The following is a 15,819-nucleotide window of genomic DNA, read 5'->3' on the forward strand; positions in this document are numbered from 1 at the left end:
GCCGTAGAGGAGCTGCCGGGGCGTAGTTCCTCCACCGCTTCCTCCTCCAGCTGCACCCACCCGTCCCTTCCTGCTCGGCAGGACCTCCCCACCTCCGGGGTTTGAAGCGCGCGCCGCGGCCAGCCCGGGGCCGCGGGGAAGGGCGAGGGAGGCGCGCGGCCGCACGCACGCGCACAGTGGGCGGCTCGCCCCGCCCCTCTGGGCCAGGCCCAGCTCCCCGGCGCCCGCCCCTCTGCGCGGGTGGCGCGGCAGGCTGGGCTGGCTACCCTAGGCAAACCTGTCTCGTTGGGGCGGGGAGTCGAGCTTCCTCCTCCAGGCCCGTGCCGCGCCGCCAGATTTGTTCTTCCGCCCCTGCCTCCGCGATTCGGAGGCTAGCGGAAGGTGCCCCGGGGCCGAGGCCCGTGACGGGGCGGGCGGGAGCCGCGGCCGTCCGGGGTGGCCGGCGCGGGCCATGTCGCTGCCGGGAGACCCGCTGCAGGCCCCGCTGCCCCCGGCCATCCCCGCGGGGCCGCCGCTCCCTCCTCCGGCCGGCGCGACCCTCAACCGCCTGCGGGAGCCGCTGCTGCGGAGGCTCAGCGAGCGCCTGGACCGGGCGCCCGAGGGCCGGGGCTGGAGGCGGCTGGCGGAGCTGGCGGGGAGTCGCGGGCGCCTCCGCCTCAGGTGAGCTCGGGACCGCGGCGGGCCGGGCGCGCGGGCGGAGCGAAAGGGGCTCGGGCGGGGAGGCGGGGGCGCCGGCGGCGTGAGTGAACGGAGGGGTTCGGGGGCTTGGGTCACTGAGACGAAGCGGAACCCAGCAGCGCCCCGGAACGCCTGGGGTTCGAGAGCGGGTCCCGGGGCTCCGGAGGGCGGAGGCAGAAGTGGCCCAGCGCCTGCCTCACTCCCTGTTCCCACTCCCGCCCCGGGTGAAAGGGAGAAGTCGAGGTCGACCCGGGAGGACAGTGAGAGAAGGAAAGCCGTCAGGAGACTCTTGGGACGGGGCAGTCCTCCAGAGGACCTAGAATGCAATAGAATGGGATGTGGACTCAGCCCTGGGAGACCTAAGGAAGGTTGGGAAGAAGCTCAGGCGAGGAGGTGATGAGAGCGGAGGGTGGGGTGCAGGAATTCGTGAACATTTTACAAGGTATTGGGAAAGACCAACGCTGGACTCATCATCTCCCTCCATCAAACCAGGTTACCACGTTCTCTTCCTGCCTTCACCATGAACATGAAACTCGAAGTAAAACTATTTTCCTTGTCAGGTGTGGAATGGCTGTTAGGGTTCCTGAAGTTGTCGGTCTCGAGACTCCTTTACTCTCTGAAGAATTATTGAGGACCCCAGAGAGCTCTTATGTGGGTTAGAGATATTACATACATGTAATATACACGGATATTTACCATCTTTGAAATTAAAGCTAAGACATTTTAAAAATATCAATTTATTTGAAAAGAATAACCCATTACAGGATAACAGAAATAATACTTTTGTGGAAAAACAAATTTTACGAAACCAAAAAGTTAATTAGAAAAGTGGCATTGGTTTTCGTTTGGAAGATCTCTTTAATGTCTTGGCTTAATCACAGAACTGGATTCTTTTATGTACTTCTGCATTCGGCCTGTTGCACTATTACACGTCCCAGGACACTGGAAACTCCAGTGTTCACTCCTGAAAGAATGAATGAAAAAGCTAAATAAAGTCTTACTAAGATTATGAAAAATCGTTTTGACCTTGTGAACCCCGCGAAAAGGTCTCAGGAACTGCATTAGGGGTTCCCATTACTCTCTACCATTGTTATAATTTTGGCCTGCCTTTGAACCTCTTAGCATCTGTTAAACTTCTCAAATGACTAAGATTTGTCTTATTTGTACACATCTTTATAAATGCCTTAAGAGCAGAAACTGTTGTTAATATTCTGTGATGCCTAGAAGTTAGTAAATATTTGATGAGAGGGAAGTCATTCATTCAAAATTGTATTAAGTGCCTGTTATTTGCTAAAATCTAGATTTTAACTCATGGGTAAGACGAAGAGGGTGAGAAGGAAACCTTTTTTAGTTTAAATGCTTATTCTATTTAAGAAAATCTAGATTGCTAGATTTTAGCAAATAATAAGCACTTAATACTTAATTTTGAATGAATGACTTCCCTCTCATCAAATAATTTTAGAAGATAAACTAACAAATATTCAGTTCCTATTCCTAAGGGTTTATCTAGCAATGGACTATGATTTGGGGACATTTACAGTAACACATTAAATGCTATGTTGGGTATGAATGATAATGATTTTTATCATTTATTGAGCATACAGTATGTATCATAAAATGTACTAAATGTTTACATGCCTCTTCTTTATTCCTCTTATTTTTGCATTATCTTTCTGCTAACTGCCCCCCACCTCGCCCCACAGAGTCTTGCCCCAGGTTGAAATGCAGTGGCGCGATCTTGGCTCACTGCAACCTCCGCCTCCCAGGTTCAAGCAATTCTCCTGCCTCAGCCTCCTGAGTAGCTGGGATTACATGTGTGTGCCACCACTCCCCGCTAATCTTTTTGTATTTTTAGTAGAGACGGGGTTTTGCCATGTTAGCCAGGGTGGTCTTAAACTCCTGACCTCAGGTGATCCACCTGCCTCAGCCTCCCAAAGTGCTGGGATTACAGGTGTGAGCCATGGTACCCAGCCACATTCTTTTCTTTCTTTTCTTTTCTTTTCTTTTCTTTTCTTTTCTTTTCTTTTCTTTTTTTTCTTTTTTCTTTCTTTCTTTCTTTCTTTCTTTCTAATAGAGATGGGGTTTCGCCATATTGGCCAGGCTGGTCCCAAACTCCTGACCTTCGGTGATCTGTCTGCCTTGGCCTCCCAAAGTGCTGGGATTACAGGCATGAGCCACTGCGCCTGACCAACACGTTATTTTCTTAGACCCTCCCGACAACTCTGAGTTTCAGAGTTTGAGATTGAGGTAAAGGGTAATAGTGATTTGGGATTATTGCTCATGAAAAGGAGTAATGATGTGAAGAGGGAATAGCTGGTAACATCTAGCAGAGAGGTGGCATAATTTTTTTCTCTTTTATCTAGGAAAAACATGTTGGGCTTTTGGCTATGGAAAAAAAAATCCAAAATACTGTTATGCTAGGCCCATAAATTTCTGAATTTCTGGACCTACCATAATGTAAAAAGTTGTCTTTGGGGCAGTTGTCCAGAGTATTATGGTATTAACAAGTACTCTAGTTAGGGAAGGTTCTGGGCTTCCTGAAGAAAGCCGAGCATCCTACGTGACCATGCAGGAGCGAGAAGAAAGTCAATGAGACCCTGCCAGGTAGGAAGCGTGGCTGCTGGAATCTAAAAGCAGTGGATACCTGATGTTGGGTATTGTGTTTTCCTCACCTGCCTTCAGTTTGTTTTTTGTTAAAGGCTGTGGAATGGTCTTAGCTTTGTTTCGGGAACTAAAGGAGAGATTTGAGGCCACTTTTCTGTGGAGTCACACAGAGACAAGGACAGTTGCCTAGCCAGAGGTGGCAAGCATCTAGGCATGCAGTTGTGGAATCTGGGAGTCTGGAGTGGGAAGTCTGATGAGAGGTAGATGAGTTTCACCCATCTTTCAGTATGGTAAAGGTTAATTTTGAGGAGGTTGGTTGGGGTGAGAAGGGTTGGAGAATTTGAGAACATTAAGCTCATCCCTATTGAGATCATAAGAATTAAACTGACTCTTTTTTAATAAGCAGCACTGGGAACTTGGAGGCCGGACAGTGAAGCAGGTCAGCTGTGATGCTTACTCTATTTAAGACAAAAAAATAGTTATTTTAAAATGATTTCATACTGATGGGAGAAGATCTGTGATACTAAAAGTCCTGAAGGTATTTTTTCTCTAGTGCCAAAGAAGGGAATTGTGTGAGTGTCTAGTCCACGTGGCTGACAAGTCCCATGAGGCTGAGAGGTGCTTTCTTCAGTCGCTGGATCTGCAGCCTAAAATCTCAGAAGGTTGCCCATTCTGTTTCTTTTTCTTCTCTTCACTTTTTTTTTTTTTTCCTGACACTTTACATCTTCCCTCAAACTAGGTGAAAATTTAATAATACAAACAAGTAAACCACAAGCAAAAGAACCTGTTCAAACTCTCTACAAGGGATTGGGAGTAATTGTAAATGTTTTCATTGCCGATAACTCAGAGTTAATCCTTGTTTATAGTTTAGTTTCCTGCAACCATGTACATTTGGGAACGCATTGTAGTCAAACCTAGCCCTAATTCCATCAAGACTGACCTGGACACCCTTTGCTGTTAGCGTAGGTAGGCACAGACTCTGAGGGTCTTGCCCAAGCTATGTAAATTCTTTGGTGGCATGGAACATCTGAGCCCTAAGGATGACAGACCTTACAGGAGGCTCTAAATGCTGCCGAAAATTCTGTTAAGTAGGGAGCTTAGAAATGGGGCTGGACCGAGGAAAACCAGTCATTGCATACCTGCTGAGTAGAGGTGTACTTTTAGCTGCAGAAACCCAGCTCTTATGCAGCTTATCATAGGAGTGAGAATGTGTAAAAGGCTCTAACAAAAGGTTTCCTTCCAGCCTGGGAAACATACTGAGATCCTGTTTGTACAAAAAATAAAAAATTAGCCAGGCATAATGGCACACGCTTTTAGTCCCAGCTACTCTGCAGGCTGAGGCAGGAGGATTGCTTGAGCCCAGGAGTTCGAGACTGCAGTGAGCTACAAGCATGCCACTGTGCTCCAGCTTGGTCGACAGAGTAAGACCTAGTCTCTGAAACAAACTAAAAAGGTTTCCTTCTTACCCTCTTGGTCTTATCCTTCAGTCCCATGGCTTTACATTTATTTAGGTTGATTACTCCCAATTTCTATCTCCAGCCCATTTCTCTGCTTTGAACTCCCAGATTCATGTATGTAAACACCTGTTTGCCATCTTCTCTTGAATGGCTAAGAGACATCTTAAATGTAATATGTCCAAAATTCAACACATCTTCCCTTATAAACCTCTTTCTTTCACAGTTTTCTGCACCCTCTGGTTGTTCAGGCCAAAAACTTCTAAGTCACCAGGCATGGTGGCTCATGCCTGTAATCCCAGCACTTTGGGAGGCCAAGGCGGGCGGATCACCTGAGGTCAGGAGTTCAAGACCAGCCTGACCAACCTGGTCAGGAGAAACCTCGTCTCTACTAAAAAAATACAAAAAATTAGCTAGGCGTGGTGGCACATGCCTGTAACCCCAGCTACTCCAGAGGCCGAGGAAGGAGAATCACATGAACCCAGAAGGTGGAGGTTGCGGTGAGCCGAGATCATACCATTGCACTCCAGCCTGGGTAACAAGAGCAAAACTTCGTCTCAAAAACGAAAACAAAAACTTCGAAGTCATTCCTGACTCCACTTTTACACACACATCATTTTTGTCAGCACCTCCTGCTTGCTGTACCTTCACTATATATGTAGGTAGAACCCAGCCTCCACTGCTGGCACACTGGGCCAAGCCACGTTGTCTCTCAGCTGGATTATTCCAGTAGCCACTTAACTTCTCCCCCCTTCACTTTGCTCCCACCCCATATATTGTCTGTTTTCAATATAGCACTAAGAATTATTCTTTTAAAGCATCACATCAGGTCTTACTCCTCCTCTGCTCAAAAGTCTCCTATTGTGGCCAGGCGTGTGGCCTCCCACCTGTAATCCCAGCACTTTGGGAAGCTAGCGTGGGAGAATTACTTAAGCCTAGGACTTCAAAACCAACCTGGGCAACTTAATGAGACCCCCTTAAAAAAAAATCAACTCTCCTATTGCTTTTCCATCTCAGAGTAAAAACACTATTAACTACCAGTTCACCCTTCATCCTGATACCTTCTTACCTCCAAAGCAAGAAAGCCACACGTACTTTCTTGTCCTTTGGACACAGTAGTCCTTGTACTTGCTGCCTACTCAGGCTGAGATGGTCTCCACAGGTAACCACATGACCTACTCCTTTACTTTGTCAAGTGTTTGTTTGAAAGTCACCTCACTGAGCTCTTCTTTGATCATAATATTTAAAATTACCCTCTATTTCTGCTCAGTGTTAACCTGTCCACCTGCATTACCTTAGTCTTCTCCAAAACACTTATGACCATTGGCTGGGTGCAAACACACACACATAACTCTTATTTCTGTTTGTCTCTAGCGTGAAAGATACAGGAAGATAACAGAATTTTGTTTTGTTTGTTGCTGTATCCTCAACACCTAGAAAAAAACGGTGGCCCATTTTAGGTGATTGATAAATAGATCAAATTAATGAATAAAGATTCCAGATAGCAAATGTACCAAGAGGAGAAGCAGAAGAACCTAAAAGCAGCACTATGGCTTGTCCCCTGAAGTGTGGATATGTTCTATTTGATTATATATTTTTTAAAGTGAAGATAAGAGTAGAGATTTTTTTTTTAAAGCAAAGTACATTTGTTTCAGTAGTAAAGCAGTTTTTAAATTAAATCAAAAATTCTAAATTAGGACTTGCAGAAACCACTTCAAAGCACACTCTTACAGGAATGTAACTTAAAAAGGAAAGAAAGAAAAGTTAGGTATGTATAAGCATCATCTCAGCTGAAAGCCAGTACCCTTGCGGAAAATCAGTAAAACAAAAGGAGACGCAGACTCTTCTTTTTCTCCTATGCCTCTTGGAAGAGAAGTCATCTATAGTTTAATTTGATCTTTGTTCTTTTAGGGGAAAGGAAAGCCAAGTGTTTTTAATTTTCTCTTTATCAATATAGACATTAATTAAAGTATCACTTGGTTCCATTTGATGAGATGGCTTCTTAATTTCATGTATCAGACCCTGGTAAACTTCTGAATCATAAAAATTTTGTTTAGCTTACAGCATTTTTATTTTTACAGATCTCATTACTTACAAAACTAGTAATCCTTATATTGTTGAATACAGGTTCCTTCACTTGGGCGTTTTGGAAACTAGTAAAATTTTACAAAATGAGAGCACTAATAGGCAACTTTTTATGTTTTCTGTCATAGTCACTATTGTTTCTGAAAAGAAAGGACACATGAACACTTAAAAATAGAAAAGACAAATTTAGAATACAAGACACTTTTATTGTCCTTATTTTTATCATTTTACCTTGGACCTCAGCTTGTGCTGCTGCACTGGTCTACATTCCAGAATTTGGGACTGGTTGAGCTATGGTATGATTCATATTTAGTAAGAATAGCATATTGAATATAATAAAATTGAACTAGGATGCTTAGAAAAGAATACTCAGAAAATACTCAGTAAATCACAGGAGGCTTTAGAGGACATTTTCAGGTTACCAAAATAATAGTTACTCAAAAAAATGTTTTAAGGAAAAGCTAAAATTGTTCCAGAAATAAGCATAGTTAAGAAATTAACTTTAATAGTCTTTTAATATTCCCTACATTCTTACTGCATAATAAGAGCTAACCTTTATTGAATATCTGTTACCTGCCCAGCGCTGTATTAAGTACTTCTTACATGGACTAGCTATTTAATTCTAACAACCCTATGAGGTAGATAACATTACTAATGGAGTTGATTTGATTGGATACATATTTTCCATATGAAATAATCAGCATTATCCCTGAATTATAAACCTTGGATGACAGTATAAATGTTATGATAGCATCTTAAGACTGCTCAAAATGAATGAGGATTAATATTTTAAGCAATAAAATAGCTTGCTAACCTGGATTCTGTCGCACCCCTGGCACTGTTAGGTTTGACCCCTTGCACCTATTCAGGCTTTCAGCCTTGACAGTGATGATTGAAATTCATTCAGTAATCATTTATGAATAATTGATATGGACAAGACAGAATTTTACATACTGAGGGATTTTATGTCATATTTTATTTAACATGATAGGGTTTCTGTTTTCAAGGAGTTTACTGTAATCTAGTTGGATAAAGAAGCTTTTCCTCATGCCCATAAAGAAAAGCTCACAGTTTTAAGGTGAAATTATGTCAGATAAAACATGAAACAGCTCTGCACATGACTTCTTAAGTCCCAAATCCAGGCTGCTACCTGTTTTATATAGCCCAGGATCTAGACTGATTTTTGTATCCTACAAGTTGTAAAATAAAAGCAACAAAGAAGAATGTGTGATAGAGACTCTGTGGCCCAGGATATCTAAAATATATACTTGCTGGCCATTTAGAAAAACAGTTTGCCAACCTTTGGTCTATAAAATAAGTCTAGTTAGGAGACTGTGTCTATAAAGTATGTTTGGTGGACCGGTGTGGTCTAGGAGGACCTTACAGAGAAGCTAAAGTTTATATGGGACTGTAATTCTAACTGGCAGGAAAAGGAGCAGGATCTGCAGTAGATGAGGTGTGAATTCTGCAGTATATCATGGCAGATTATCTAAACACTTTGGTTGGCTGTTGTTGGTTATGTTTCTTTGGGAAAGTTTTTGTGCTGTTGATTGCTTGGTTTTACTTTATTCTTTTGTCTCCTCTTAAATGTTTCATACTTGTATTTTCCCCTTCTATAAAGTGATTACAATTCATATGATTGTTCCATTCTTCATGGCCTTCTATGATCTGATCTTAACCTGTCTTTCTAATCTTGTATACCACTACTGCACACAATAACATGGAAAAGGAAATTGTATATGTATGTTAAATATTGGTATTTTTAAAAGAATAGTTTCAACGAAGGACAATAAGACATTCTTTAAAGCAGGGGTTAGCAAACTATTTCCATAAAGGTCCAAATGGGGAATATTTTTGGCCATGCAGCCAGCCATTCAGCTCTGCTGTTGTATCAGGAGAGCAGCCGTAGACATTTATAAATATGTAAATGAATGAGTATAGCTGTGCTCCAATAAAACTTTATAGAAATCAGGTAGCTGAAAACATTTGGCCCATAGGCCATGGTCCCTGCAATAGGATATTCTAGGTGCTTAGAAGTACTTTGGTTTTTTTTCTTCTTTTTTTTTTTTTTAAAACAGTCTCACTCTGTTGCCCAGGCTGGGGTGCAGTGGTACGATCTCAGCTCACTGCAACCTCCACTTCCTGGGTTCAAGTGACTCTCATGCCTCCTGAGTAGCTGGGACTACAGGCGTGCACCAGCACACACAGCTAACTTTTGTATTTTTAGTAGAGACGGGGTTTCACAGTGTTGGCCAGGCTGGTCTCAAAATCCTGGCCTCCAGAGATCCTCCCACCTCAGCCTCCCAAAGTGCTGGGATTACAGATGTGAGCCACCGCACCCATCCTAATTAGTTTGAATGTTAATAGTACTAGTTTTCTTTCTAAATATACTTTTTAAAAATTATTGAAAGAGCCAGGAGTGGTGGCCTCAGCACTTTGGGAGGCAGAGGCGGGAGTATCGCTGGAGCTCAGGCTTTTGTGTCCATCCTGGCCGACATGGCAACACCCCATCTCTATTTAAAAAAAAATTATCGAAAAATAAATGCACATAAAAAAATCAGCAGTACAAAAGGGTTTATCGTGTAAAGTAGATCATCCAGCCGTGAGCTCTACTCCCTTAGTTACTCTCTCTGAGGCAATGACAGTTACCAGTTTCTTAGGTATCTTTTCAAAATTTAGCCTGCGTGTATGAGAACACACACAAATTATCTTGGTAATAACAAACGCTTTTCTGTATCTTCCTTTTTTGTATGAATACACATAGACATACTATCTTGTTAATACAAATAGTAGTGTATTATATACAGTTTTTATGTTAATTCCTTCATTTTTCAGTATGTCTTGAAGACCTATGCCTTTACCTCAGCCTCAGTTGTTTAATGAATTAACTGTTTCATTTGATGTACATACCGTAATTTATTTAAATGGATATTTTAAGTATTTTTCGATTGCTAACGTTGCAACATTGGTTGTTCTATGTAGTGTCATCTTCTAGACATTAGCCTCTCTTCCTTTCAATTCAGAGTACTACTAACACCTTTTATGAGTGTGCATGTGCTATGATTTAAGATATTTTGGCTCCCTAATGGAATGAATGCATATTCCTTTCACTCAGGAGGCAACAGAGTCTACCCTACTAGGGCTTCATTTGGGGTCATTCTGTATTTCAGCGCTTTTGAAGAACGAGTAAGGACATTTTTCTGGCCTTCCTGTTCCCCATTCTCAATTAAAGGCCAAAAACCTTCATCAGTGTCAAGGCTCAGTTTCCCTCACATCCTGTTTCTGCATTTCTCATTCTCCTGATTTAATAATCATGGGAGCTGAGTGGGAGAAGGGAATAAGGAAGAATTCCCCATGATGAAGGAAAGGACACTCAAATTCATTCTGTGAATAGTTTCTCACCACCCACCCACTCGCTTGTGATTTATTCTGTACAGCACCACCGTGGTCCAGAAACATAGCAAGTGTATCATGTGGAAGAAAGCTGTTGACATAATTTCTTTCTGTTGCTTTCAGCTGCCTAGACCTGGAGCAGTGTTCTCTTAAGGTTCTGGAGCCTGAAGGAAGCCCCAGCCTGTGTCTACTGAAGTTAATGGGTGAAAAAGGTTGCACGGTCACAGAACTGAGTGAATTCCTGCAGGCTATGGCACATACTGATGTTCTTCAGCTTCTCAGCCCCCCAGGTAGGCCTTGTTCTTAGGAATATTCTCCAGGAGTCCATGGAGTCAGACTTAGAAGAAGATTCCTCTTTTGAACAGGTGAATTGTGTTAAGTATTTTTGGAAAATGTAAAGATGTAGTGCCTTGTTTGCTTTCCCAGGTTGAGACTAAAGAACACATAAAAAGCAAATGCAGTGCATGAATATTGATTGGATTGTGGTTGAAGAAACCAGCCACATGAGACATTTTTGAGATAGTTGGAAAATTTTGCATATAATTACATATTTGATAAGTAATTATCATATGATAATGATATTGTAGTTCTATAGGAGAATGTCCTTTTTTAAAAAAGAAGATGTGTTTTAAAGTGTTTAGGGAGAAGATTCCTATAACATACATTGGAAGAGTGTAGCCAAAAAAAACGAACATTTCTTTATTCCTATGTATGTATATAGATGAGATAAGGCAAGTATGACAGATATTTATTGTTTAAGTTTTTTTGCTGCTATGAGGCTTTTGAACGTTGATTAACTCAACCTTATGAGTTTTTCCTGAATTACCAATATTGGGTAAGGCTTTGCGCTTCCCACAGCAGGTGAAAGTTAGGAAACAGTCTCTCTTTTCAACTCAGTTCCTCTCCTCTCAGCTGCAGATAGAGTTGGTCTACAGCAGTGATGGGAGGCAGGAGGGACATGCCTGGTTGTGGCAGCACAGCAGGCCTCCTTCCTTACCCAGGGCTCCAGCACTGCAGGCCTCTTTCCTTACCCCGGGGTCTAGTGCTGCAGGCCTCCTTCCTTACCCGGGGGCTCTAGTGCTGCAGGCCTCCTTCCTTACGGGGTGGGGGGGGGTCTAGTGCTGCAGGCCTTCTTCCTTACCCGGGGGGTCTAGTGCTGCAGGCCTCCTTCCTTACCCAGGGGTCCGGCACTGCGGGCCTCCTTCCTTACCCGGGGGTCCAGTGGACCATTATTTGTCCCACTGGATGAAAAGAAGCTGGTTGAGCTTAGAAGGGCAGTGGACAAAGGGCCTGATGCGCTCTATTTTACGTGGTTTTGATTTATACTATTTCATTATATAAGCAGCTTGCTTATGATATATTTTTAAGTTAACTGAGGAACTTAAAACTATAATTGAGATCTTATTTTTTACTGTTAGTTCTGGGATAGGGAATTAGGAACACATGGTATAGTGGTGTGCTGTCAGTCACATGTACCAGAAACCCCAACTCAGATAGGCATAATAAAGAGAATATATTTCTTCTAATTGAAAAGCTTAGAGCGGGTTTGGCTTCAAGGGAAGCAAGGAACAACCCTGTACCCAAGGAGTTGGTTGGTTTTTGTCTTTGCTCTTCCTTTCTTGGCATTGGTGTCCTTCCACGACTGACTCTCCACATTGCCCAAGATGCCTGTTTGCTGTTTCTGGGCTCCTTCATCCTTGTCCCAGCAAAACCCAGAGGGTTCACTGTAGTTAACTAGCTTCAGTCACATGCCTGTGTCTACACTTGTCACTGTGCCAAGGAGATGGAATGTACTGACTTGCCTGGCTTAACGCCAGGAATGGAGTTGGGTTGAGTCAGCTTTCCTGGAACCACATTGATCACCAAACAAAATTGGAACTATTAGAAGGAAAAAGGAAGCAGCAAATACTGGAGAAGTAACCAAAAAGTTTACTACAAATGGAAAGGGCCCTGGTTTATAAATAAGGAGACTTAGACTCCCAATCATCACCTGCTTTACAAGGCCCGTTGTAGATGGTGAAATAGGCCTCTGATAAATGCCCTGTGAATGTGATACACACTGTATTGGATGCTTGCCTTCTGTTCCCCAGTGCCTCTTTGCACCAACAGGGCTTGGGTGGGAATAACTAGCTGCTCATGCCACCCTCCCAAATGCAACTGTTGACTGGCACCAAACAGTAAACTTTCTTTTTTAAACCTGGCACATTATCAATAGAAACAGTAGACTTCCTAAAGTGGTATTTATTAATTTTTATAGTGCTGGTGCCTGAAGTAGCACCTAGGAGTTGTGACAGTTGAAATTTGCTAGTCTAGGTTCCATACTGGTAAAGTCTATGTTCTCATACTTAATAAAGTCTTATACTTAGTAAAGTCTACTTTGCTTACTTTACTAAGTTCTCATACTTTATGGAATACCAGGGACTCTGAAAGCTTAGGAAACCTTTCTGGGAAGTAAATATAACATGTGTTTCATTCTCTTTTTCAATAATTATGCTTAATTACTCTCACTGTTAGTTGCCAAGTCTATAAATTGAATGTAAGTATTCTCTACCTCGAAGAGGTATAGGAGCTACATGAAATAATGTGGTGTTGAATTTCATCTATACAATGACAGGGGCCTCATATCTCATGATTTGTGGTGTGATCACTAGCCTAAGATGTACGGTTTCGGATTTTTAAGTTTCCCATATGTGAAACCAGGCTTAACTGAAATTGAGTCATAATATTTATTTAGGTGTAACAATTTGCCTGAATTTTAAAAATAACACAGTATTTTTATTTTTATTTTTGATAAGCCAGGAACTAATAAACTGCCCCTCTAATAAACATTGGTAATCTTCCTTTGAAAAATCCATTTTTGTTCTTCGTGTTTTTCTCCAAATAGTATTAGCGCTTTTCTATCAGTGTTTCCCAGGGCAGATTATCCTGATACTTGGCTTACAGGCTTTTTCAAGATTATTTTACAGGACTTTTTTGCATTTGAGGAGAGAATAGGAAAAGGAAAGCAGTTTGTTTTTTTCTTTTTGTTTTTAATTTTCTCTTCGGTCCATTTGTGAGCTATAGAGAAATATTTGTTTTATTTTACTTTTTAAATTTTTTGTGAGAAAGGGCCTTGCTCTCTCTCCCAGGCTGGAGTGCAGTGATGCAATCTTAGCTCACTGCAACCTCTGCCTCCCGAGACTCAAGCTATCCTTCCGCCTCAGCCTCCCGAGTAGCTGGGACTACAAGCACGCACCACTATACCCAGCTAATTTTTGTATTTTTGGTAGATGTGGGGTTTTGCTGTGTTGCCCAGGCTGGTCTCAAACTCCTGGGCTCAAGTGATCCAACCGCCCTGGCCTCCCAAAGTGCTGGGATTACAGATGTGAGCTACCAGCCTGTTTCTATGTTACTACTTGTGCACTGTTTCTGTGAAGTTTTATGTCGTGTTAGCCATATAATATTCTTAGGAATCAGTTGTTGCTTGAATGTTACTTATTGATTTAAGAGGAAATATTTCAGGATATAATAAAGCTCAGTAATTTTAGGAAGAAGTAATTAATTTATTAGCTTACTATCTGCATCTAATACGAATAATCTAAGCTTACTCTATAGATAGAATAAAGAAATATAAGAATTATAGAGAAGAATTTTAATATTTTAATAGATATTGAGCATAAAAACTATTGTAATTATATTAAAAATATAAGCTCTGATACTTAATTGGTGGTTTGCTTCATGCATTCAGTAAAGTTTACTGTATTGCAATACCTTTGCTATGCTAGGCATTATGCTAGGTACTGTGAGTTTAGAGATGAATAAAACAATAGTTTCCACCTGCTGATCGATCATAGTTTAGTAGAGGAGACAAATATGTAAATGATCATATCCAAGACAATTGTAAATGTGTGTGTGTGTGTGTGTGTGTGTGTATGTGTATATATATAGTGGGTTTATCTGATCTCCAGTTTTACCGCTTTGCTATATTCTTAGTCTTAGTGAAAATACAAAATAGAAATATTCTAATGTTTTCTCTTTTCTGGCATTAATACTATTTTGTAGGAGGACGTTCTTATTCCACAGAAAGTCTAATGATTTTTCTCTGTTCTAACAGAGAAGTCTGGTTTGGGTTATGCCGTGAGCCTCTGAACTGGCCTTTTGGGTCTAAATGCAGGGAGAAGGTGATGCTTTAGATTTATTTTGATTAAAGGAGAAACTGTAGTTCTACATTGCCATATTCTGTTCCAGGTTGATGGTGGAACAACAGTCAGAGGTAGCTCTAAGAGGTAACTGTCATGTGATGTGGAGTTTCTCTGCCTTTTGAGAAACTGACCAAGTTTCTTTTCTAGATTTGTTTTGGTGCCCAGAAATAGCTAGGGCAGTGTCCATCCGTCTCTAACTAGAACGGTTTCCATGATGAGGATACAGCTTCAACAGTCACTCAGCATGAAGTCTGAGTGTAAACTCACTCTGGAAGTATAATTTAATGTATATTTTCTGAAGGAGCCTCAGAGGATCAAGGTTTACTCTCTGTTGCTTTCTCTCTTGTCGAGTATTTCCACAGCACATGGGTTGGCCAACTTGCCCCTCAATCTGGTCTTACTTGAATTATATGATAGAGAAATCATTTCTAGTTTTTGCGTGTGGATGGTGTTCATCCCATTTTCCAGCACTAATAAATTGTTTTCCTACTTTTACTCCTTTATTCATCTCAGTGGGAATTGGAGAAGGGGTTTAAATTTTAAACATGTTGAAATGGTTTTGAACCAAAGGTCTGTAATGATTTTTTTTTAGATCTTTGTTTATTTTTAAGTTTCAAAGACTGTAATTCCAAAGCAACCAATATTGACATCTGTATTATGGGCAAATGTAGATAGACTTAGATATGTAAATCAAGGGTGCTTTTGTCTCTTTTGGTGGTGTTGTGTGTTTGCTTTTTGAATCTCACCCTGTCACCCAGGTTGGAGTGCAGTGGCGCGATCTCGGCTCACTGTAGCCTCCTGGGTTCAAGCGATTCTCCTGCCTCAGCCTCCTGAGTAGCTGGGATTACAGGAGCGCACCACCACACCCAGCTGATTTTTGTATTTTCAGTAGAGACGAGGTTTCGCCATGTTGGCCAGGGTGGTCTCAAACACCAGACCTCAGGTAATCTGCCCACCTCGGCCTCCCAAAGTGCTGGGATTGTAGGCATGAGCCACAGCACCCAGCCTATTTGTTTCTTTTGTTTTAAATGAAAACATTGTGAGTATAGAATTATAGGATCCGTCAGTCCTAGTTACATACATCACGAAATGGTTGCCTGGGGAATTGATGCCCTTAACCTGAGGGCAGAGACTGAACGATAGGAGCTGTTTAGAGAGAACTAGCATTCTTTATGTGGGTTTCATGAGGATGAATCCCAGGTTTCTTTCCAGCTGCAGTGTTGCGATGTTGCCGTTTTATTTCGGTCTTTATATGAAAGGTGCCTCACTGAGGGTACCTATGAAATGTCTGTGGCAGGCTTATGTGCTGTCTCTTCAGTAGCATCTTTTCCATTTGCCTCTACTTCTTTTTTATTTCATATCATTTTTTCTAAGATCCATTGTAACATACACATTGTTATGTTTTGGCTATTAATTTTTATCAC

General features: G+C 41.9%; 1 protein-coding gene across 5 annotated transcripts in view; it reads left to right on the top strand.

The window, feature by feature from the left end:
* The first annotated feature begins 212 nt into the window (after positions 1 to 212).
* Positions 213 to 15,819, top strand: part of MALT1 (MALT1 paracaspase) — a 79,491-nt gene continuing 63,884 nt past the window's right edge. For 4 of the 5 annotated variants that reach the window (XM_032293605.1, XM_032293606.1, XM_032293604.1 and 1 more), the window contains exons 1-2: positions 230 to 660; positions 10,338 to 10,504. In XM_032293605.1, coding sequence (XP_032149496.1) covers positions 452 to 660; positions 10,338 to 10,504 — 376 coding nt within the window. In that variant the 5' untranslated portion in view covers positions 230 to 451. Of the gene's footprint in view, positions 661 to 10,337; positions 10,505 to 15,819 lie in introns of all 5 variants that reach the window. The other variant, XM_032293603.1, reaches the window with a different exon arrangement.

The sequence above is a fragment of the Sapajus apella genome, unplaced genomic scaffold, assembly GCF_009761245.1.
Source record: "Sapajus apella isolate SASKATOON/1434 unplaced genomic scaffold, GSC_monkey_1.0 scaffold30, whole genome shotgun sequence".
Classification (NCBI taxonomy): Eukaryota; Metazoa; Chordata; class Mammalia; order Primates; family Cebidae; genus Sapajus; species Sapajus apella.